This window comes from Trachurus trachurus (genome assembly GCF_905171665.1).
Source record: "Trachurus trachurus genome assembly, chromosome: 16".
Classification (NCBI taxonomy): Eukaryota; Metazoa; Chordata; class Actinopteri; order Carangiformes; family Carangidae; genus Trachurus; species Trachurus trachurus.
The window spans coordinates 31127246-31152653 of record NC_139902.1 but is presented as its reverse complement, the minus strand read 5'-3'; the positions used below and the strand labels follow the sequence as shown (position 1 = coordinate 31152653).

Below are 25408 nucleotides of genomic sequence, written 5' to 3'. Positions count from 1 at the left end.
AAAACTTGATCAATCCATTCATTGTCGAAGTATAGTGAGCAGCATCACTGAAGAGATAAAATAAATCCTGAACATCCCGAGGATTTAAAACACCAACACAGAAACTGAGGTCCACATACAGACCGGCCACTAGATGGAGGTCACAGCTCATTTACTGACGTTCACCAGGCGCTTGACTGAAGGGAGGAAGGAGGCTCAACAGACAGAGAGAAAACAGAGGAGGCAGCTTATAAAGACAAACTTTACTGTTGTTCACACTGAGGACAAACTACTGACGTCTGTGCTGCAGGAATCAACAGTCAGAACAATCAAAATCAGAACAGAAACAACCGTCACACATTTACAGACATGCAAATGACAATACAACAAGTGTAGAAGATGTTAGAGCTGCATGATATGAAAATTAAGGCTGCAACTAACGATTATTATCATTATCCATTAACCTGTTGATTATTTAAATGATTAATTGATTAGTTGTTGTCAATAAAATGTTAAAAAATATTGAGAAATGTCAATCAGTGTTTCTCAAACCACCAGATGACGTCCTCAAATGTCTTGTTTTGTCCCCAAACCAAAGAGAGACTCAGTTTATTGTCATAAAGGAACAAAGAAACCAGAAATATTCACATTTAAGAAGCTGTAATCAGAGAATTTTGACTTTTTTTCTAAAAAAAACTACTCAAACTGATTATTAGATTATCAAAATAGTTGACGATTAATTTAATAACTGATTATTGTTCAATTAATCAATTAATTGTTGCAGCTCTAATGAAAATAACATGAGTGATTATTATGGTTTTAAATGAGCAGATGTTGTTACTGATGTTGCACCAGTTCATGTGGTGCTGATACAGAATAGTAGATATGTTAGATACAGTATAATAAGTCTAGATATATGTCATATTTTAATCATGTATAGACATAGTGAGCAGTGTTCACGTCAAGTTGGTCAGGTTTGAAAAAGTTAAATGAGTTAATGAATCGTGTGTGTGTCTTTATTTCAGACCATTTCCGGAGGAGAGACACGTCTCAGAGCGGCAGCGCTTCGTTTCAATACGACGACGTAAGTTTGTTTTCTTTCTTTTTTTTAAACTTTGACAGCGACTCAGAAACAGCAGCTGAGCAGTGGCGTTGAACAGCTGAAGACGACAACAACAGCTGCAGCAGAGGTAGAAAACTCCACCACCATGCAGGCGGGAAACCTCTGAGGTTACATAACACCCACAGTTTGTACCATGTAAAAGTGAAAGTGTTTTGAGTTCAGTTCTTCTGCAGCTGCTGTTGTTATCAGCTTTCGTTCTGACTCAGGTCAAAGCTTTAGAGCAAAAACATATAAATACAGGAGCTCAGATGTCCAGTGTAACAGGTTAAAGGGATAGTTCAACATTTTATCAAATTGGCCAATTGCCACAGTCATAGCAGTAGGTTTGTTCAGGGTTCCTACACATTTGAAATTTCCAAATTCCATACTTTTTCCAGACCCTAATTTCCAGACTTCTCAGTAAAGAAATTGAAATAATTTGTGATATTTGGGTAAATAGTTGTGCATTATATTAAAAAATCATGCAATTAATCATTTGTTTTCATTATTCTGTATGTTATTATGTAACCAAACAATTTCCAGGAGATTGTAGCTATAGGTACAATAGCGCATACAAAAATAATTAACCCAGATAACTTCAGACCAAACCCAGATAAGTATTAAGATAAAATATATATAGATTTGAATATATTTCCATACAATAATTTCAATTTTCAATACTTTTCCAGACCTGGAAATGTATAAAATCAAATTCCATACTTTTCCATACTTTCCATACTTGCGTAGGAACCCTGTTTGTTACCTTTAATTGTCAGTGCAAGCTATTTTTAGAACGGCGGAGCAGAGCCGTGAGCTGCTCAGAGCTACGCTACGGAGGCTCATTATGGGATTTCTTGGTTTCCCTCATCAAACTCATCAAATACACAATCCAACAACTCCACAACGCTCTGCTGGACAAGTTGTGACCTGCACATTCACCACGCTATGAGATAATAACACAACGTTACCAGACAGAGTTGTTTTAGAGGGAAATACAGAGACTGCTTGATGAAAAACTGTCCCTGAAGGCAACGCGCATCAACGGTTTTGCATGAATTTCCCTCTAAAACAACTCTGTCTGGTAACGTTCTGTTATTATCTCATAGTGTAAATAAAAACCTCTTCAGCTAATGTTTCTAAAAAAGAAAGTTCTGTCCTGGTCTCAGTCAGTTTGCAGCTGTGAGGCTTTTAAAGATGCATCAGTTTGTGTTTCATATGAACAAACATCAGTGTGTAATCTGTTTGTTTCTGTGTCCAGTTCATCCAGGTCACCATGAGCATCTGAAGACGACGACACCAAACCACACATTTTTAAAATCCTCACACATTAACAACAGTCAGCCAGTTGTGTGTTTTTAACTTTTTCTTGTATAAACAATATTAAAGTGTCTTTGTCACATTCCATTTTATTATGAGCATTAAACACATCATGAGTTATAACAGTAGAGAATAGTAACCAGTAACCACTAGAGCCTGTGAACCTGTGGAATGAGTTTATCATGAGCATTTACAGTGTTTTACCTCAGTAACTGTATCAGCCTGAACATCTGGAACATGTATGAAACCATGAATAAACATGTGATATCACAGTGTGGTTGGTTTGTTTTTCTGCTGTTTTATTTGACATATCTGACCACACACAGAGATTGTTAGACATACTCATGTTTCATCCAAATAATAAACTCAGTTATATAGTTACATTTATATTCCTCCATAGAAATATAACCTGCACAACATTAAAGCTGCTTTTAAATGTTCAGATTGGTTTAACAACCACTTAATTAAAGCAGAAACCTCTTAACTTAATATGTACCTCCCTAATCCAGTAACTTTAGGTTTTCCTGACATCAGTCTTCTTTCAAAAAAACATACACATTTACATCAATTTGTATGATGTAAATGCATGATGCATGACGTATTAACGCATGATATAGGCCTATAGTCACAGTATAAAATGATAATGATCTGATAATGGTAAGGATCTTGAATGTTAATTTACTTTGCTATTTATTTTACCCTTTGTCAAGACGCTGCACGGATCCAAACAAAACAATAGAGTCCTATCTTTCATCACATTTTGAATGTGTCACTGAGTCAGCAAAAGGTGCCCAGGTTGTTCCTTAAAGTCAACTGACCTAAAACTCTGAATGATGTTAGACCAGTCGCCCTCACCTCTCTGAATTGATGAAATGGATCAAAATGAAGGACATGATTATTGGTTTTAGGACACAGACTCCAAACCGTGATCCCACAGTCATTAAGGGTCATTGGGTCAACCTGTAGAATGCGTTGAGAGCTACAAATATCTTGGGACTGTCATTGATGCCAAACTGACTTTTAACAAGAATTGTGAAGGACATCAGCTTTGTTTTACCTTTTAATATTGACAAAACTATGCTTACCCTATTTCATCGAGCTTTTATTGAGTCTGTATTATCTTTTATCACTTTTCTATTTATTTTTTGGGGATGATTGTATTGTTCTACTATTGTGTGATTTGTCAGCTGTTATTTTATAGGTAGTGGGATTAATGAGTTCCTTTCTGCAATTTAGCTACAGTCTGGTACTAATAAAGAAACCTTGAACCTTCAACCACGCCTTTTATTGCGGACCTGGATCCTGTTGACTCATTTAGGAGATTTTTTTTTTTTTTTTTTTACTTTCGCTTTCATTCTTTCCAGTCGACATGGCCATCACACCGCCAGCACCACTCTGTGATCACGAAAAGGTAATTATTCAAACACACTGTGTTATACTTAGGACAGAATGTCAGTAGGCTACATATGTAATGATGGTCTTTGCTGTTCAGTGTCTGGTACTGAGGATAAAAACGTGTATAAACGCATCGGAGCGTATAACTGCGGAGTTAGTAGTGAGGCCTGCACTGTAGTGAGAGCGCGATCTTTTTCCTCTTATTTGTTTTTTATTTATTTATTTATTTATTTTTGGGAGGGCCTAAACATGGTCGACCCTCCAAAAGACTCTCTACCTATGAGAAAGTGGAGTGGTGGGACGAAGAAGAGGGGGAAATGTTCTTCTCCAGTTCTTCGCTGGCTTGGAGCCAGCGTTCAGTGTCGGGTGCAAAGGCTGTTGGGCGGAGTATAATGACTCTATTGTTACAAGACAATAGACTGTATGATAAGATATGACATTAAAAGGGTGTAAAAGTTTAAATAAATGACGCAATATCTAACATTGGATAAAGCTACTTGTTTTATTTTGTTGACATATTAGAGAAAGTCAAAAGGATTTTGATATCTTTTTTCTCACTCCATAAATCAGAAAATACTGTCTCTAAATTAAATACATAAAATTTAGCCATGTTTTTAGGAGTAAAATGTTGTGTACATTAGGTTGTGAATGATATATCAACAAACCCCTCAGTAAAAACCTTCAGAATATAGAAAGGGATCAAACTGGAAAGTTTGGTGTCTGTAAGTACTGCGAGTATGAGGGAAAACTATTTTTGAGAAAACAGCCTTTTAAGATTTGTATAGTAAAATTCCAAAGATTGTTATTGCCAATGATACTTGTATGATTTGTTGCTGACACAGAGGGAATGACATTTTTTGGAACCCACAACATTTAAGTAAAATAACCACCTTAATGTGTATTTTCTACAATTTCTTTCCACTAGTCTAAAAGATGACATGTTTTAGTGTCTCATTACCGTAACTCTATCTACCTCTGGCAGGCCTACTCAAATGGTGTTCAGGGCCACATGAGTGTCAGAGGCCACTCCTGAGGGACACAGTAGCCTATATTTATTTTTCAAAAGTGGAGTTAGTTATTGCTACTGTAAAAGCAGATTATGAGAGCACCAAAGGTTTCTCATCGAGATATTCAAGTGGCTCAAAGTGTTGGCTTAACTTCTACAACCTCTACCTCTGTTTCTGTTCAGTTAAAGCTTTTTTATTTGCTTTTTCTTTGCTAACATCACTTGTTTTTCAATACATACATTTGTGTTAGTTTAAAATTTGTCATTACCTGCCGCTGAGAATGTCTGGCCTAGATAAATTTCATAGTTTGACAGTCTCACCCAATTCAATTAATTTTTTTAATTAATTTATTATGCTGATATTTCTTGAGTGTAAAAAAAAAAACAGAAAGGAAAACCAACACTGAACCACACCAAAAACTGTTGTCACAAGGCCAGGCCAGGCCAGGCCAGGCCAGGCCAGGCCAGGCCAGGCAAGGCAAGGCAATTTCATTTGTATAGCCTGTTTTTACAAACAGTTTGTCTCAAAGGGCTTCACATGGCATCATAACAACATCCTCTATACTCCGAATGCTCGTTATTAAGATTAGCAAAACCATGATATGAACTGAACCATGGACTTTGCAAACTGTTCCACCCCTCCTTCCCAGATAAATATGTGGTTTATATCATTCCTGTAATCAGTCTACAAATTGATAGTGATTGATTCATAATGTAATTGACAGTGTGTATTTTGGTTTTTTTTTTGTCTAAAGGTTTAAGTCCTAACATGAGTCGGTGTGAGGATAAAGTTGGAGGAGGAGAGGGAGACGCTCCTCTACCTGAAGATCAGGAGAACCAGAGTGAAGCTCACAGGTAAGATCAGTATGTCCAGGCTGGCATGAAAATTAAAACCAGTAGGGAGAACACATGAAGGTCAGCAGTCAAAGGGAAGCTGCAAGTATTTAAAGTAAATAAGTAGCAGATGTTCAGAGGTCAAGTGTTAATACTGATTGTATGAAGGTGTTGTTCTGTGATTGTCGTGTCCCTGTCAAGGCTCAGAGATGGATAAAGTGCATTTGTGAAAAGCAGTAAAGTTTCTGTTTAAAGTGACATTTTTTGTTTCTTTTCTGTCTTTTGATGGTTCTTCATTTCTTTCAGGCCTGAGCAGCAAAGGCCAGTTTCTCCTTCACCAAGCCACGTGTCCATGAGGAGCAACAGATCCAAGGGTTTACCTATTGTTTTCAAAGATGGAAATCCATCTTCAGAGTAAGTTAAGAGAACCTTTTCTAGCACAACTTTTGTTAATGGGAACAAGTATAGTACTGTACATTATAACTGTTATTTCTCCACTATTTTTATTAGAGCCTCATTGTTGATCTATTCTGATTTGTTACAATCTCTCTTTGATGATTCTCCATTTCTTTCAGTCCTGAGCAGGAAAGATCTGTTTCTCCTTCACCAAGCCACATGTCCATGAGGAGCGACAGATCCAAGGGTTTACCTATTGTTTTCAAAGAGGGAGATCCATCTTCAGAGTAAGTTAAGAGAAGTTTTTTTTTCAGCTTTAGCACAGTACGACACCCTGAATGTTGTGTCTGGTCAAATATGTTAATTGCGTTCCTGTTTAGTCATGACAGTCAGAAGGAAACTAAAAGTTTTTACCAATAAAACAAGTAAATAAGTGGCAGATGGTCAGAGGTCAAGTCTTTACACTGAAAGTATGAAGGTGTTGTTCTGCCATGAATGCTGTGAGATTAGTTAGTGCACATTTGTTTCTGTTTAAAGCGGCATTTACTTATTTCTTTTCTGTCATTGTTGATTCTCCATTTCTTTCAGTCCTGAGCAGGAAAGATCAGTTTCTCCTTCACCAAGCCACGTGTCCATGAGGAGCGACAGATCCAAGGGTTTACCTATTGTTTTCAAAGAGGAAGATCCATCTTCAGAGTAAGTCAAGAGAACATTTTCTAGCACCACTTCTGTTAATGGGAACAACTATAGTACATTATATAAAACTCTGCATCGTAACGTAAAACGTCCGGGCGGGCAGAAGTTATCATGACGTGAATCCTATGTTGTGGTAAAAAAAAAAAAGACAGTGAATCTGTCGACACCTCCCCCTGCTGCACCGCCACACCCATCTTGGCGCACCGCAGTCTACCAGTTTACCAAATCCACTGCGCACGGTGCTGCGCCGGAGGAAATTACCACTGATTACCACTGCTTCGCCACGCTGTGCCACCCTGAGTTGCGCCACGAAATTAATTAGAGCCCTATAGCTTTAAGCCCAGTCTTGTCTTACACTTCTTGTTTTATTTTGTACTCATATTTCCCTCCTGCTTGAAATCCTGACCTATTCCTTTTGTGTGATTTTCCCTCCGTTGTGATTGTCAACCCTGCCTGAGTCCCCTTACCTCATGTTTACAAATAGGCATTGTCCCTTGTCTTGTTGCCAGTCCTTCACATGAGCATTTTTGGTTGTGCTTTTTTCATCCTCCTTGAGAGTGACTTTTGTTGTTAGAATAAATTAATTTTGTTTTACCACCCCCAGAGTTGTGTATTTGAGTCCTCCTTGTTGGTAAAGCAGTGCACACTGTTAGCTAAACAAGTGAGAGTGTTAGGGTTTGGAGAGGAGGTACTGTACTCTCTGGAGATCATTGAACATAGAGAGGCCCTGCCTTTCTCATATTTAGTAGGTTGCACCCTTAATTTGGGTATCAGTGCAGTCATGATGATGAATTTCCTTTGGGATGAATAAAGTATCATCACTGATGCATCATGTTTTCTCCACAGGGTCAACCAGGAAACGCCAGAGATTTCCACTGGTCCTCAAAAACATCTGGATTCTGTGTTTTTGGTGTGTATGGGGGCATTGCATCATGAGGGTTTTGTGAGTGGTTGTAAGGGGTGTATGGGTTGTACAGGAAAAAGTCTGAGTGAGGCAGAAAATGGCAGGCTGTTGAATATGGGCTTTTACAGTTGATTGTATATTGTCCGAGTCAAATGACTGAATATTGTTTCCTTCCAGCTTCTCCAGGAGAAAGTTTCTGATTTTGTGAAGGAAGAACTTGAGAATCTCCGGAAGATTCTGAGTCCAATTTACCTACAATACCTAGAGAGTCAAGGAGAAGACGAAGAGGTGGTTAATAATGAAGAGGAAGCACGGAGGAGGAGCAGAAGAGAAGCTTTTCTGAACATCACTCTGCAGTTCCTGAGGACAATGAAGGAGGAGGAGCTGGCGGACTCTCTGCAGAACAGTATGTGTCTTTTAACAGATGTAGAGGAGAAGAACATTTTAAAATGTTACATTAACAGTGAAATATGCTTTAATTTTCCTCCTCTTGACTACATACTGTGCAAAGTCCAAAGATATGCTTTAAAAGCTTCCATCAAGTCACCCTTAGCTGTTCACACTCCTGTAAACCTTGCAGTTTTTTTGATGAATCATCTTTTGATGTTGTACAAGCACTGTACATCTGTACAAAATTAAGTCTTATACAATATTTGTCCTTTTTCTTTGTAGGAACACAAGCTGCTGTTTGCCGGCGTAAACTCAAATCTAACATGAAGAAGAAGTTTGAGTGTGTGTTTGAGGGCATTGCAAAAGCAGGAAACCCAACCTTTCTGAACCAGACCTACACAGAGCTCTACATCACAGAGGGAGGGAGTGGAGCGGTCAATGATGAACATGAGATCCGACAGATTGAAATAACTTCCAGGAAACCAGACAGGCCAGAGACAATCATCAGATGTGAGAACATCTTTAAATCTGCACTAGGAAAAGTTGAACCAATGAAAACAGTGATCACAAAGGGAGTGGCTGGCATTGGGAAAACAGTCTTAGTGCAGAAGTTCACTCTGGACTGGGCTGAAGACAAAGCCAACAAAGACATACAGTTCACATTTCCCTTTTCCTTCAGAGAGCTCAATGTGCTGAAAGAGAAAAGGTTCAGCTTGGTGGAACTTGTTCATCACTTCTTCTCTGAAATCAAAGAAGCAGGAATCTGCAGGTTTGATCAGTTCCAGGTCGTCTTCATCCTAGACGGTCTGGACGAGTGTCGACTTCCTCTGGACTTCCACAACACTGAGATCCTGACTGATGTTAACAAGTCCACCTCAGTCAACGTGCTGCTGATCAACCTCATCAAGAGAGAACTACTTCCCTCTGCTCGTATCTGGATAACCACACGACCTGCAGCAGCCAATCAGATCCCTCCTGAGTGTGTTGACATGGTGACAGAGGTCAGAGGGTTCACTGACCCACAAAAGGAGGAGTACTTCAAGAAGAGGTTCAGAGATGAGGAGCAGGCCAGAGAGATCATCTCCCACATCAAGACCTCACGAAGCCTCCACATCATGTGCCACATCCCAGTCTTCTGCTGGATCACTGCTACAGTTCTGGAGGAGCTGTTGAAGACCAGAGAGGGAGGAGAGCTGCCCAAGAACCTGACTCAGATGTACATCCACTTCCTAGTGGTTCAGTCCAAAGTGAAGAAGGTTAAGTATGATGGAGGAACTGAGACAGATCCACACTGGAGTCCAGAAACCAAGAAGATGATTGAGTCTCTGGGAAAACTGGCTTTTGAGCAGCTGCAGAAAGGAAACCTGTTCTTCTATGAATCAGACCTGACAGAGTGTGGCATCGATATCAGAGCAGCCTCAGTGTACTCAGGAGTGTTCACACAGATCTTTAAAGAGGAGAGCAGCCTGTACCAGAACAAGGTGTTCTGCTTCGTCCATCTGAGTGTTCAGGAGTTTCTGGCTGCTCTTCATGTCCATCTGACCTTAATCAAATCTGGAGTCAATCTGTTCTCAGAGGAACAACCACCTTCTATGTGGTCCCAACTGTTTTTAGACAAAACCACATTCTTCTACCAGAGTGCTGTGGACAAGGCCTTGCAGAGTCCAAACGGACACCTGGACCTGTTCCTCCGCTTCCTCATGGGTCTGTCACTGGAGACCAATCAGTCTCTCCTATGTGGCCTGGTCACAAAGACAGAAAGCAGCTCACAGATCAATGAGCAAACAATCGAGTACATCAAGAAGAAGATCAGTGAAGATCTGTCTCCAGAGAAAAGCATCAATCTGTTCCACTGTCTGAATGAACTCAATGATCGTTATCTAGTGGAGGAGATCCAGCAATACCTGAGTTCAAGACGTCTCTCCACAGATAAACTGTCTCCTGCTCAGTGGTCAGCTCTGGTCTTCATCTTACTGTCTCCAGAAAAAGATCTGACAGTATTTGACCTGAAGGAATATTCATCTACAGAGGAGGCACTTCTGAAGCTGCTGCCAGTCGTCAAAGCCTGCACCAAAGCTCTGTAAGTTGAAATAACTACATAAATTAACTATATTAAAAATGAAAAAAATCTGACTTTTTTTTTTTGTTCCTTCTTCAGGCTGAGTTGCTGTAACCTGTCAGAGAAAAGCTGTGAAGCTCTGGCCTCAGTTCTGAGCTCCCAGTCCTCCAGACTAAGAGAACTGGACCTGAGTAACAACAACCTGCAGGATACAGGAGTGGAGCTGCTCTGTGGTGGACTGCAGAGTCCACACTGCAAACTGGAAACTCTCAGGTCAGGATTCATCTATTTGTTCAGCATTGGTGAAAAATAGGTGTAGGGTGGTTGGAGAGCACGGATTGCTAGGAGAGCCCGGTCGGGGCTCTGATTTACACAAAACAAACAGAGTGAAAACCCATACTACTGTAAACATCTTCATAGCTACAACAACAAGAAGGGTAATAATAACCAATAGTAGCTTAAAGGTTTACCACATTAACACACTGCTTATTACTTAAGTCAAAGTAAATGCACCTCACAAGATTAAAGGAGTTATCACCCGGAAATCGTATTTTTCCTTGTTAAAACATGTATACTGGTGTTGGACCTCAGTGGAAACTTGCCTGAAAACCTGGGGTTTGAAAGAGGCTGAGTTTTTTCGTTTTGGCTCTTTGTTTAAGCCAGAGTAGCTCATGAGGCTGCACACCGCAAAATTACGAGATTTTGATTCTGCTCCTAATAGTGACGTCACCGTGGAGCCTGCTTTCATGAACACACCTCTCTTCCACCACCCCGACTTCCGCCGCGCCGCCATTACTTATTGTTTTATTTCCCACTGTAGCGCTGTTATTTCGTCACTTTATTAAGTTTTAATAATTTTTCATGCAAGAAAGTAAGGGTTTAGATCCCGTCCAGTTTATCCAAATGACGGCTGTTTAGAAGTTTGCTCTGAGTTGGGAGAAGTGAAGCTCCAGCGAGCTGCAGCGAGCACCGGAGGAGCGGAGGAGTGACTGTCAGCAACCCGCCTGCAGTGCTCGTTAACCGGTCAAACTACGTTTTTGCTTCTCACAAAACTCTCGTTTACAAGTGTGTGTGTGTGTGTGTGTAGGCTGTCAGGCTGTCTAATAACAGAGAAAGGCTGTGCTTTCTTGGCCTCTGCTCTGAGCTCCAACCCCTCCCATCTGAGAGAACTGCACCTGAGCTACAACCATCCAGGAGACTCTGGGGTGAAACTTCTCTCTGCTGGACTGGAGGACCCAGACTGGAGATTGGAGACACTCAAGTAAGTAACAGATGGGTCCTACAGCTACCTCCTCTCAGTGGGGATTGTTATTTTTGATAAAACCAGAATATTAAAGTTTTATGGGGAAAAGATTTATTGTCTTTTTTCACCAGATTGGACCCTGATCATGCTCAGTTCATGAAGCCTGGTTTGAAGAAGTGTAAGTGTGCTTAATTTTTGAGATAATGACTGAGGTAGTTTTTAATTGAGAAATGGTTTGGATGATGGGTGGCCAGCCATTACCAATATGGAGAGCCAACAGTCTACAAGTTTTCATTGCATAGCTCACTGATGACTTTTCCTTTTCCTCTCTTGATCTCATTCAACCTCATTGACTTTCTTTTCTTTTTTTAACCATATTTCTTCAACTTGGCTAATGTGAGGAAGTAATTCTAGTTTGGAACCAAAAGAACTAAGTCTAAGCAATATAATACAGGTAAATGTAGTAAAATTGTGTGTATTCAATTATTTGTCAGAAATGGACTTTATATTTTCTCTCCATCAGATGCCCGTGAACTCACACTGGACCCAAACACAGCAAACAGAAAACTAATACTCTCAGAAAACAACAGAAAAGTGACGATTGGGAAACATAGGCAGTGGTATCCTGATCATCCAGACAGATTTGACTACTGGGAACAGCTGCTGTGTACAGATAGTTTGACTGGTCGCTGTTACTGGGAAGTTGAGTGGGTTGGACAGGTTTACATAGGAGTGACTTACAAAGGGATCAGTAGGAAAGGGGAGAATGAGGACTGCTGTCTTGGGCATAACGATCAGTCTTGGAGTCTGAGCTGCTCGAGCAAAGGTTACTTTGTCCTGCACAGAAACAAAAGTTCATCACTCCGTAGACGCCGCTCTGGCAGAGTTGGGGTGTACCTCGACTGGGATGCTGGCACACTGTCCTTCTATGCCATCTCCTCTAACAAAAGGGTCCACATCCACACTAACCAAACCAAGTTCACTGAAGCAGTCTACCCTGCTTTCAGGATTAAGACAGAAGCTTTCAACTCCTCAGTGTATTTGTGTGAGATATGAAAAAGTTTCACCAGTGTAAGACACCGTCGACTCACCACAAGAGTGGTTGTCTGAGTTTATATAGCCATAATTCTGTCACCTCCAACCAATCGGTCCAATGTCCTCCCATCTCTCTTATTCACATAGTGTTTCCTACCACAGAGATGCTGTTCACTTTACTAAGTGATCAGCCAATTCAGAAATCGTTACACAATAAGTGCAAAATCTGTTTACTAAGTGCAGGAGATTATTTTAAAGGGACATTGTGTAAGTTCTCCTGTTATCTATTCACGAAAATCGATTATTTGGTTCAAAAGTATGTTTTTCATTTATCAGTAACCCCCCCCATCAACAAACTGAAGTGTTCCTTTCAGCTCTGAATGAGCCGTTCACATCATTCATATCTACATGGAGCGGGTAAGCTCGGTGCTGCTGCCATGTGGTGTCGCCATGTTTTTACGTTCAGTGGCAGCGTGACGGTAGGAAACCACGGAAACTCAGCGGAGACACCGGAGCTGTCAGCTCAGGTCGAGGTGGCGTCTGTGAAAAGTCACCGCGGTAACGCAGTGAGGAGGAATGGAGCGTTACACTGATGCTGCATTCACCTGCAGTCGGGCAGACGGCCGTCGGTAACAAACCGGATGTCATTTTAGTCACAGAAGTCCAGAGAAAGCCGGTAAAACGTGGGTCAGGTAAACAATACGACATCGCCATGACAACATATTGTCACGTGTATTGTTTTGCCTCGTGCTGACGGGCCACTTGTTTACATAGAGGCTTGTTTATGCCGTTACCTGCAGCGACTGTCGTCCGTCTGCCATCTAACCGATTTCATGTGAATGCGGCATGAAAAATACGATTGAGTTGCTTGTGATCTAAAACAGCACCGCTAGATGGGAGTAATTCTTACATAATATACCTTTAACAAGTCAAGTGAAAGTACATAGGAAGTGTTTGTTGAACATATCTACATTTTAGGAAGAGGAACCACCAGAACAGATAAATGTTGAACAGATTAGGATTCGCTCTGCCATCAGGGAACCACAGATGAGGATAGTTTGGATTGAGACTCTGGATGGCATCACATGTAAACACATGATAGTAACAGTACAGAATAGTAACCACTAGAGGGCCCTGTGGGCTGAGGGTTTATTATTATTATTACCATGAACACTCATATTTACAGCATTTTACCTCAACTATAACTGTAATACTAACATTTATGAAAACCACAGATGAGACGCTGGACGAAGTAAGCATCGACGACATCAGGCTGGAACGGGTCTATCAAAATACCTTTTTGGGGGTGATAATTGACCAAAATCTAAGTTGGAAACCCCAAATAAATAATGTGAGGTTGAAACTGGCAAGGAGTATAGGCATACTGGGTAAAACATGACATATATTGAATCAAAAAACGCTACAACACGCTCATATTACCATATCTGTCATACTGTGTAGAGATATGGGGAAACACCTATAAAACTAACTTCCAACCTATTTACATCATGCAAAAAAGGGCCATAACGATAGTAAATCATGCAGGATACAACCACCACACCAATAATCTGTTTATCAAATGGAGAGTATTCAAGTTTGTAGTAAAAATTAAAACTGCACAGATAATATACAAAGCTAAGAAAAATGTATTCCCTAATAATATTCAAAAAAAGTTCAAGGAAAGAGAGGAGAGATATGAGCTAAGAGGGAAACTTAAAGCAGAAGTAAGTGATATATTTGTGTTAATATAAGTCTTAAATAGTTATATCTTCCGACAGCAATCACTTACATAGAGTGTTTGGACCGAAACACGGGTCTCTCAGTCACTCTGCTCTGCTCTGAGTCGAGGAGAAAACATTTATCGTATCCTACAGTTTTTATCCAATGAGGAGAGAGAACGGCATGCAGGGCTGTGTGTGCAGCCAAGGGATGCGCCTGAATGTGGTGACGTAGGGACGAGGACTGTTATGGTGCGTTCAAGGCAACTCGTAACTCCTGTTTTTCCGACCTGTGAAGTTGTACCAGTTTGATCTGGTACGAGTTCACCGGTCGGAAGTTACGAGTGGCCGTTATAGTGACTTTCACAGGTAAAACAGGTCTGAAAAACACGAGTGGGTTGCCTGGAACGCTACAAAATCATAAGTTGTGACTTGAAGCTGTAATTTACGATTTCAAAAGCCTGCCTGGAACGCAGCATTAGCGAAAACGACCGGATCGCTTACTTCTGCTTTAACTTAAAACAACCAAGAATAAATACTACATTAAAAAAGGTGGCGGGAGTAAAACTGTGGAATAGCTTGTCAAAGGACCTCAAACAATGCAAAAACATAACACAATTTAAAAACAGATTAAAACATAGTATGATAGAAAGCTATAAACAGGATTGAATAATTGGGCATTGATTGCAACTGTAATGCTGTTTTGTATTATTTGTTTCTTTTATTTTTTTGGCTACACTTGTTAATTATTGGATAATTATTTCTTTCTATGATTCTGATTGCAACTGTAATATTGTTTCATTATTTATGTTATTTTTGGCTACATTTGTTAATTATTGGATACTTGTTTCTTTCTATGACTCTGAAATCATGAAGAGCTCTAGTGGATGTAATGGAAAATTGAATTAAAGGGTAGGCATCTATAAGGTAGATAGCTTCAGCCTACACCTTTTCGATCTATTTATGAACTAGTTGAACTAATGATGGTTTTATGGAAGGTTGACTGTCTGTGATTGATGCTCAACTGTAAATACATTTGTGTAAAAGATTGAATAAACGAACATGTGATATCACAGTGGTTGGTTTCTTTTTGTGGTGTTTTATTTTGAATATTTGACAAATACACAGATGATTGGAACCAGATTCCTGCTTTGTCCAGACTGAACTCAGTTACATTTCATTTCTACCTTCCATAGAAATATAACCTGCAAAAAAAAAAAGCAAACACCTCTCAACTTCATGTAGCCTACCTCCAAAATTGCATCTAGGTTTTCCTGTCAACATTCTTTTTCAAGGAAACATTAAGTTGAACAGAGCATTTGCAAAAATATTAATTGGCTTAAAATTAGCAATTACAATTATACACAATCACATCACTTCGTATTCAATGAGATGAATTGTGCAAGCTGCGTCTTCCATGTCTGCTCTGATTAAGCTGTTCTAACTCTGTGCACTTGTTAAGCACCGCAGCAAGCAGATATAGCAACATGTCCGGACCAGACAGGACCTGGTTGTGGGGAGAATAAATATGAATTTACCGGTTTGTGTTTGAAAGCACGTCTAATGAAATTCTTGGGACGGAAAAAAACTGTTGATGAGAATTTCTGACAGAATGAGAAGGTTGGTAGGGGACTAGGTATTGTTTTAGCTAGAAGGGATAATTAAAGTGGACATTTATAAATAAACTGGAGCTAATGGAAACATTGCCTAAGGTTGCAAGGCAGCCAATCAAGAGTTCGATGCATGATACAGTGATGGGTGCTAATATGTACATCTTAAAACAAATCTACAGATACTGTTAAAAGCAACATCAAGAGAATGAAGATATTTCACTGGTGTGTTTTGGTAAATGGTATTGGCATAGTCAATTATTGGTATTAGACGTTGGGTGGAGATTATTTTCCTTACTTGAAGAGTGAAACAGTTTATGGAGCGATAAAGTATGCTGAGATTATTTTTTATTCTATTACACTGCTTTCATTATATTAACATAAACTGGCTCAATGCCTAGAGTAAAACCAGGGCTGAAGGTCGACAATCAGTTGGACATTAAAAGTTTTCACCAATAAAACTAGTAAATAAGTAGCAGATGTTCAGTTCAGAGGTCAGAGGTCAAGTCTTTATATTGCAGGTATGAAGGTGTTGTTCTGCCATGATTGCTGTGAGATGAAGTTAGTGCACTTATTTCCTTGACATTGTAGGTTGATTCTCCATTTCTTTCAGTCCTGAGCAGAAAGGATCAGTTTCCCCTCCAACAAGCTGTGTGTCTATGAAGAACAGATCCATGGAAGACCCTCCTGTTTTTAAAGAGGAAGATCAATCTTCAGGGTAAGTCAAGAGAACCCTTTATTTTATTTTATTTTTTACCACTAATTCTGAATATATGTAACCACAGTAAAATATACAAAATTGTGATTACTGCACTGTTTTTTATTTTATTTTACAGCGTCACTGTTGATCTGTTTTGATTTGTCATAATCTGCCTCTTGTTGATTCTTCATTTGTTTCAGTCTGGAGCTGAGACCAGTTTCTCCTTCACCAAACCCTGTGTCCATGAGGAGCGACAGATCCATTGAGCACCCTCCTGTTTTCAAAGAGGGAGATCCATCTTCAGAGTAAGTCAAGAGAACCTTTTTCTCAGCTTTAGCCCCCTGAAGTACCAAGCATAATATCTCTTCAGTAAGTCTAAGTCTAAGGTAAAGAAGTGCAGAGATATTATGGACATTACCACTGCATTGCTCGACCGTTTACTTTTGTAAAGAAATCATCACAATAAGGGAAAAAATTTCGATTTGAAACGAAAAAATGTTCGTTTCAAATCAGATAGTAATGTCTTTCCAGGATGTTTCAGAGTTCGGCTGTCTGGGGTGAGTGACTACCGTACATGCAAAAACACAAAGTTTATACTGTACTGTTCACTATGAGTTCAGTGGTGTCTCGTAAGGATTCCAGTCATGTACTATAGATATTTGATTGTTTTTTGAGTGTTTGTTGTGGTTGAAAAAAATGCCCCCATCGGTTAGCATTGTCACTATCCCTAGCGTCGGGTAGCCATGGTGTAACTCCGGTTTGCCTGCATCAATAGGTGCGTTTCCATTACCCCTAGAAATGCGCAAAACCTAAATATCGTAATAAAAAACAGGAAATGGAAACACCTTAATTTCGAAAAACCTCTCAAATATCGCAAAAACATTTTTACGCTCTCATGAGGTGGTTTTTCAGATGTATCGATATAAACGTGTATCGCAACAGTGCTATGGAAACACTTATTTTGCATTTTCACATCACCGGCGTCACCGGAGTTGTGTGTGTCCACAGATGGGTTGGTTTATGTGACTGGTGGGGACGAATCCACCACATGTTTTTTGGCATTGCATTGCTGACCTGGGCATTGTTTCTCAATAAATTAGAAAAACCTTTCCTATCATTCCCCTTTACTGTGCATGGTTGAAGGAGACTTCCTCGCATCCACGCTCCAAAATGTCCCCTCTAGTCACATAAACCAACCCGGCTGAGGACACAACCACCGCATCAACTCCCCACCCGCATCTATTTAAACTCCGTTACTTTGCTTTGTTCTTTAACCCTGAAGACCTCCAGGTCGAAACGTTGGCCATGTCTGTTCGATAACACAATACATTAATCCATCAGGAAAACGATTTAGGGACCGGAATTCTCCTTTAAGCAACTGATGGTGTTAGGGTTTGGAGAGGGGGTTCTCTCAAGAGATCAATGAACTTAGAGGGACACCACCTCTCTCATATTTAGTAGGTTGTAGCAGTGCAGTCGTCATCACTGATGCATCATGTTTTCTCCACAGGGTCAACCAGGAGACACCGGAGATTTCCACTGGCCCTCAAAAACACCTGGAATTTGTGTTTCTGGTGTGTATGAGGGCGTTGCATCATGAGTGGTTGTATGGAGTGTATTGACCGAGAGGGAAAAAGTCTGAGCTAGGCAGAGAATTTCAGAGTGTTGCAGATTAGCTTTCACAGCTGATTGTATATCGTCTGAGTCAAATTACTGAATATTGTTTTCTTCCAGCTTCTCCAGGAGAAGATTTTTGCTTTTGTGAAGAAAGAACTTGAGAAGTTCCAGAAGCTTCTGAGTCCAGATTACTCGGACTACCCCCAGAGTCAAGGAGAGGAAGAGGAGGTGGGTAATGATGAAGAGCAAGAGCAGAGGAGGAGCAGAAGAGAAGCTTTTCTGAACATCACACTTCAGTTCCTGAGGACAATTAAGGAGGAGCAGCTGGCGGACTCTCTGCAGAACAGTATGTGGATTTTCATATGTAGAAGAGAATAAAATGTAAAAATGTTGCATTAGCACAATGAAAATATGCATCTTCATCTTCTAAACTGCACACTTTTTATCCAGCTAATAAAGACAATAAAGTAGATGTTCAGTAAGATATACTTTAATGGGGTTTAAAGTACTAGATGACTGGACTACTGCAACCTAATAACGACACCCCTATTTTTTATTTTATTTTTATGTTTCACAGTTATTTTACACTGGCATTTTTATAGAGTAGAGTATTTATTTCAATTCAGATTTTGAACCATGATCAAGCTCCCTGATTGTTTGATGTGTCCTTTGTTCTATCTTTTTACATGTTGTCCTACTGCAAAACAAATCTACCTACAGGTATTAATGAAGTTGACCTGGGTTTGGTTAAATCATCTGGTCACTGGCAGCAGTTGGTCCTGCTGTAAACCTTTCAGTTTCTTGACAGTTTCATGTGATGTTAAATTGATACATTTGTACATTATAAGTCTCAAGACACAGCTCTTAGTACTGTACTTTGGTTCTACAAGGATCCAATAGCTGATAGTGAGGAGCCTGGCCTCTCTGGTATGGTCTAACTGTAACCCCTGACCAAGTTCCTTGGGGGGCATGGCCATAAACCTTTTCCAAGTCCACACAAAAGATTGACCAGCCAAACTCCATACCCCATTAGTACCCCTGCAATCATCTCTTAATGTTGTAAAGGTGCATCAGTATAATTTAAAATAATCTTGTCCTTTTTCCTTGTAGGAATACAAAATGCAGTTTGTTGTAAACTCAAATCTAACATGAAGAAGAAATTCCAGAGTGTGTTTGAGGGCATAGCTAAAGCAGAAAACCCAACCTTTCCGAACCAGATCTACACAGAGCTCTACATCACAGAAGGAGGGAGTGGAGAAGTCAATGATGAACATGAGGTCAGACAGATTGAAAAAGCGTCAAGAAAACCAGACAGACCTGAAATAACCATCAGATGTAAAGACATCTTGAAGGCCCCACCTGGAAGTGACAGACCAATCAGAACAATGATGACAAAGGGAGTGGCTGGCATTGGGAAAACAGTCTTAACACAGAAGTTCACACTGGACTGGGCTGAAGACAAAACCAACCGGGACATACACTTCATATTTCTATTGACTTTCAGAGAGCTGAATGTGCTTAAAGATAAAAAGTTCAGCTTGGTGGAACTTGTCCATCACTTGTTCTTTGAAACCAAAGAAGCAGGAATCTGCAGGTTTGATCAGTTCCAGGTCGTCTTCATCCTAGACGGTCTGGACGAGTGTCGACTTCCTCTGGACTTCCACAACACTGAGATCCTGACTGATGTGACAGAGTCCACCTCAGTCAACGTGCTTCTGATCAACCTCATCAGGGGGAAACTGCTTCACTATGCTCGCCTCTGGATAACGACACGGCCTGCAGCAGCCAATCAGATCCCTCCTGAGTGTGTTGACATGGTGACAGAGATCAGAGGGTTCACTGATCCACAGAAGGAGGAGTACTTCAGGAAGAGGTTCAGAGATGAGGAGCAGGCCAGAGAGATCATCTCCCACATCAAGACATCACAAAGCCTCCACATCATGTGCCACATCCCAGTCTTCTGCTGGATCACTGCTACAGTTCTGAAGGAGCTGTTGAAGACCAGAGAGGGAGGAGAGCTGCCCAAGAACCTGACTGAGATGTACATCCACTTCCTGGTGGTTCAGTCCAAAATGAAGAAGGTCAAGTATGATGGAGGAGCTGAGACAGATTCACACTGGAGTACAGAGACCAAGAAGACGATTGAGTCTCTGGCAAAACTGGCTTTTGAGCAGCTGCAGAAAGGAAACCTGTTCTTTTATGAATCAGACCTGACAGAGTGTGGCACTGATATCAGAGCAGCCTCAGTGTACTCAGGAGTGTTCACACAGATCTTTAAATAGGAGAGTGGCCTGTACCAGGACAAGGTGTTCTGCTTCGTCCATCTGAGTGTTCAGGAGTTTCTGGCTGCTCTTCATGTCCATTTGACCTTCGCCAACTCTGAAGTCGATCTTATGTCAGAGGAACAATCAAGCATTCTGGTTTTAGACAAAACTGAACTATTCTACCAGAGTGCTGTGGACAAGGCCTTGCAGAGTCCAAATGGACACCTGGACCTGTTCCTCCGCTTCCTCATGGGTCTGTCACTGGAGACCAATCAGTCTCTTCTACGTGGCCTGGTAACAAACACCGTAAACAGTTCACAGATCAGTGAGCAAACAATCGAGTACATCAAGAAGAAGATCAGTGAAAATCCGTCTCCAGAGAAAAGCATCAATCTGTTCCACTGTCTGAATGAACTCAATGATCATTCTCTAGTGGAGGAGATCCAGCAGTATCTGACTTCAGGAGATCTCTCCACAGATAATCTGTCTCCTGCTCAGTGGTCAGCTCTGGTCTTCATCTTACTGTCTCCAGAAAAAGATCTGGACGTATTTGACCTGAAGGAATATTCATCTACAGAGGAGGCACTTCTGAAGCTGCTGCCAGTTGTCAAAGTCTGCACTAAAGCTCTGTAAGTTGAAACTACATAAATTAACTCTATTAAAAATGAAAAAATCTGACTTTTTTTGTTCCTTCTTCAGGCTGAGTTGCTGTAACCTGTCAGAGAAAAGCTGTGAAGCACTGGCCTCAGTTCTGGGTTCCCGGTCCTCTAGACTAAGAGAACTGGACCTGAGTAACAACGATCTGCAGGATGCAGGAGTGGCTCTGCTCTGTGGTGGACTCCAGAGTCCACACTGCACATTGGAAACTCTCAGGTCAGGATTCATATATTTGTTCAACTGATGAGCATTTTGTCTTGTTCATCTTTTAAAATGAATAGTCTTTTGTCTTTCATGTGAGCTAACTAGCTCACCACGTTTATTTACTTCTTCATACAAATACCGAATAACCTCTACAGGAAGTGTATCTACATGTCATTCACAATCAACAGCCCCCTCTATTGGTCACCACTGGTAATGACACATTAATATCAACACACATTTGAAGCTGAGCTCAGTTTGGAAAAACCCAATCATAGTTTTTCAAAGGAACAAATTGTTTGAGTAAACGTACAGAATGCAATCCCTTCCTGACCTGACCCAACAAGCACTGGGAACAGGTCTGACTTACTGCCGGCAATGCGAACAGTGCTTCCAACCCCATACTCCCGGAGCACCTCCCACAGAATGCCACAAGGGACACGGTCAAATGCCTTCTCCAAGTCCTCAGAACACAGGTGGACTGGTCAAACTGGGCAAACTCCCACGAACGCTCAAGCACCCTGTGGAAGGTATAGAGCTGGTCCAGCGCTCCAGGACCAGGATGAAAACCGCATTGTTCCTCCTGAATCCGAGGTTCGACTATCGGATTAATTCTCCTCTCCAGTATCCTGGAATAGACTTTCCCTGGGAGGCTGAGGAATGTGATCCCCCTTTTTGAATAGAAGGACCACCACCCCGGTCTACCAGTCTAGAGGCACTGTCCCCAACTGCCATGCAATGTTGCAGAGGCGTGTCAGCCACGACAGCCCCACAACATCTTGAGGTTGAGGAGACTTGAGGTACTCAGGGTGGATCTTATCCACCCCCGGTGCCTTGCCACTGAGGAGCTTCCAAACTACCTCAGTGACTTCAGCTTGGGTAATGAATGAATCAACCTCTGAGTCCCCAGCCTCTGCTTCCTCGACGGAAGGTGTCAGTGGGATTGAGGAGATCCTCAAAGTATTCCTTCCACCGTCCGACAGTGTCCCCAGTCGAGGTCAACAGCTCCCCACCTCCACTGTAAACAGTGTTGGTGGAGCACTGCTTCCCCCTTCTGAGGCGTCGGATGGTTTGCCAGAATTTCCCCGAGGCCGACCGGTAGTCCTCCTCCATGGCCATGACCTTTCCCAGACCTGAGTTTTTGCTTCCGCGACTGCCCGAGCTGCCGCACGCTTGGCCTGCCGGTACCCGTCAGCTGCCTCAGGAGTCCCCCGAGCCAACCAGACTTGATAGGACTTCTTCTTCAGTTTGACGGCATCCCTTACGTCCGGTGGGATACCCGGGGATTGCCGCCACGACAGGCACCAGTTACCTTATGGCCGCAGCTTCATACGGCCGCGTCAACAATGGAAGCAGAAAACATGGTCCACTCGGACTCATGTCTCCAGCCTCCCTCAGGATCCGGTCAAAGCTCTCCTGGAGGTGGGAGTTGAAGACCTGCCTGACAGGGGATTCTGCCAGATGTTCCCAGCAGACCCTCACAGTACGTTTGGGTCTGCCATGTCTGTCCAGCTTCCTCCCCTACCAGCGGATCCAACTTAACACCAGTTGACAACTCAGCCCCTCTCTTCACCCGAGTGTCCAAGACATACGGCCAGAGGTCAGATGACACAACTACAAAGTCAATCACTGACATCTGGCCTAGGGTGTCCTGGTGCCATGTGCACTGATGGACACACATATGCTCGAACATGGTGTTCGTTATGGACAGACTGTGACTAGCACAGAATCAATCAATCAATTTGTATAAAGCACATTTCATGCACAAGGCAAACTCAATGTGCTTTACAATAGTTGTAATAGTTTCAGATTAAAAACAACTGTTATGTTTTCTCTCCATCAGATGGCTGTGAACTCACATTGGACCCAAACACAGCACACAGAAAACGTATACTCTCAGAGGGCAACAGGAAAGTGACAATGGGGAGAGAGGAGCAGCCGTATCCTGATCATCCAGACAGATTTGACTACTGGAAGCAGCTGCTGTGTACAGATGGTTTGACTGGTCGCTGTTACTGGGAAGTTGAGTGGGTTGGACAGATTTACATAGGAGTGACATCCAAAGGGATCAAAAGGAGAGGGGAGAGTGACGACTGTTGTCTTGAGTCTAACGATCAGTCCTGGGGCTGGAGATTCTCTAACAAAGGTTATTCTTTCCGGTTCAAAAACAAAAGATCATCATTCCGTGGACGCCGCAATAGCAGAGTTGGGGTGTATCTCGACTGGGATGCTGGAACACTGTCTTTCTACACCATCTCCTCTGACATGCTGATCCACATCCACACTTACCAAACCACTTTCACTGAGCCGGTCTACCCTGCTTTCAGGATTAGGACAGAAGCTTTCAAGTCCTCAGTGCATTTGTGTTGGAAATGAAGACGCTTCACCAGGGTTGGACACTGTGGTCTAAGTGCAGTGGCTGTCTGAGTTTCCATAGCCTTCTGTTCAGTGGTGCCGAGGGGTTGTTGCACATAGCTACTCAATTTTACACACTAATTTCGATGCAATAGTCATATTTTTAATCAGAATTACAATAATAGAAAACATGACTTGTGAATTTTGGGTCTCAGGAATATGAAGGTGCTCTTATTCCACACAGTGGGGTGGATTGGTACATGGTGTTTCTCTGTGTTTGTCAGTAGTTGAAGGGACAACGAGGAGTTTTGGAAAGCGAAGTGTTTTCACATTACATTCCTCATGAGCGCGCATGGCGAAATTCTTGGACCGGTGCAAGATGGACAAAAGTGAATACATTTGCTAAGAATGTTATCAAATCAAGAATGAAAGTCGGAGGTTCAAAGACAATCAGATACCGTCATAGTTCAGACCATAAACGGCGATCCGGTGGCGTTATTCCCACGGCCCGCCGGGCAGCATCCGGGAAACCGAAAGTAGGAAATGCTGGGCAAGCCGACCACTAAATAATAATAACAAAATAACTATAAAGACAAAATAACTATAAAGACAAAATTAGCGAAAATGGACCCATTAAAAAGTGGGTAACGTAGATTCATCCACATTAATATGAGACTCTTTTAGAACCAAAAGAAAACTCCTCGGGGTCTCTTTAAGTGTGATATTAGTGAAATAAATAGCCCCTCTTTGTATGTCACCGATGTTTACGCATCTGTGCCTCAGACTGCAGCAGCTATTTTTCACCTGTTATTCATGTTCTTGGGTAAAGGAATAATGTTGTTGTAAAGGTTAACACCAAGACAGACATTTGGGTTTTTCTTATGTAGACTAAATAACTTTGTTTACATTTGAACTACAGGTCTCTCAGTCCATGATTTTAGATGTGCTTGTAAATGTAAATGTAAAATGTTTTTAAGCTGAAGTGTTTTTGCTTTTAAGTGATTTTATTGTATTAGTAATACGTTCTTGATTCACAATCTCTGTGGTACTGGCACTTGTTGGGGGAACAGTATTTCATTTTTGATGTACATTTGTGCAATGACAAATAAAGTTATCTTGTAAGACAGAAAGCTACAGAACAATCCACACTGACATATCACTTCCGAAAAAATGTATGGTAAACTTTAACACTTTTTTGTGTTTAGAGTATTATAATATTTGCAGGAGCTGATACTGTACTTTAGTTTTTACTTTCTTAGTTCTGATTACTTCTATATGGTCTCTGTGCCAACAACAACCCTTTGAAGAGAACTGGACTTTCAGGATTTCTGGCTTGGGGCGGGGCAGAAACCATCTTAATATGTTAGAGGAAGTTACTTTATATTCTCTGTTGTTTCTACATGGCACTGAAACAAATGGGGAAGCTGTAAGGTAATGTATTAAACATATTATGGTGTTTTATACTTGAATACAAGGAACTTGTGATATTTTCTAATGGAGAGCCAGGATCACACTGGATGCATGGTCCAGGTTTTAGGGTTGAATCAGACCGGGGTGTTTACACTGTGAATCTGCTCCATTGCTGCACCGTCGGCTCTTTTTTTGAAGTTATTTTTTGGGAATGTTTGCCTTTATTTGACAGGATCGTGAAAACAGACAGGAGTGGAGAGAGGCTGAGGGAATGACTCGCTGCAGGATCATCAAGGTCAGGAATCTATCCAGTGATCGATGCTCTGGGCAAAACCAATGCTTTTAACCACTCGACCACTGAGCACCCATTAGAGCTGTAATTTGAAGAAGTAAGCTATAGCAGACTGACTGTGCTTATTTGAGGTAAAACAAAACACACACAAAAAATTGAAATGTAATTTTCTACGGTGAACTAACTTGGAGATGTTTACATGTGATGTTATATCCAACATGTATCCAT

At 41.3% G+C, this 25408-nt stretch overlaps 4 protein-coding genes and 1 pseudogene across 6 annotated transcripts in view; all 5 read left to right on the top strand.

Moving 5' to 3' along the window:
• LOC310999065 (sorcin-like) overlaps positions 1 to 25408 on the top strand; it is a 50208-nt gene that overhangs the window by 6851 nt on the left and 17949 nt on the right. The window contains exons 7-8 of one of the 2 annotated variants that reach the window (XM_083989374.1): positions 1005 to 1063; positions 2340 to 2522. In XM_083989374.1, the coding sequence (XP_083845500.1) occupies positions 1005 to 1063; positions 2340 to 2366 (86 nt within the window). In that variant the 3' untranslated portion in view covers positions 2367 to 2522. Of the gene's footprint in view, positions 1 to 1004; positions 1064 to 2339; positions 2523 to 25408 lie in introns of those variants that run through there. The other variant, XM_083989375.1, reaches the window with a different exon arrangement.
• On the top strand, positions 3773 to 6729 carry LOC310999143 (uncharacterized protein; the record flags this gene model as incomplete). Its single annotated transcript, XM_083989467.1, has 5 exons — positions 3773 to 3809; positions 5555 to 5654; positions 5940 to 6047; positions 6209 to 6316; positions 6618 to 6729. Exons 2-5 carry the CDS (start codon positions 5569 to 5571, stop codon positions 6727 to 6729), a joined length of 414 nt encoding a protein of 137 aa, XP_083845593.1. The 5' UTR covers positions 3773 to 3809; positions 5555 to 5568.
• On the top strand, positions 7954 to 12437 carry LOC310999008 (protein NLRC3-like). Its single transcript, XM_083989296.1, has 6 exons — positions 7954 to 8035; positions 8302 to 10099; positions 10178 to 10351; positions 11166 to 11339; positions 11453 to 11499; positions 11845 to 12437. Exons 1-6 carry the CDS (start codon positions 7999 to 8001, stop codon positions 12375 to 12377), a joined length of 2763 nt encoding a protein of 920 aa, XP_083845422.1. The 5' UTR covers positions 7954 to 7998; the 3' UTR covers positions 12378 to 12437.
• On the top strand, positions 16359 to 21906 carry LOC310999142 (protein NLRC3-like; annotated as a pseudogene). Its single transcript has 7 exons — positions 16359 to 16402; positions 16585 to 16689; positions 17895 to 17958; positions 18119 to 18347; positions 19112 to 20894; positions 20965 to 21138; positions 21807 to 21906. The product of its transcript is annotated as a protein NLRC3-like (transcript).
• Positions 22470 to 23499, top strand: LOC310999141 (stonustoxin subunit beta-like; the record flags this gene model as incomplete). Its single annotated transcript, XM_083989466.1, has 2 exons — positions 22470 to 22545; positions 22967 to 23499. The coding sequence occupies 2 exons, from the start codon at positions 22470 to 22472 to the stop codon at positions 23497 to 23499; spliced, it is 609 nt and encodes a 202-aa protein (XP_083845592.1).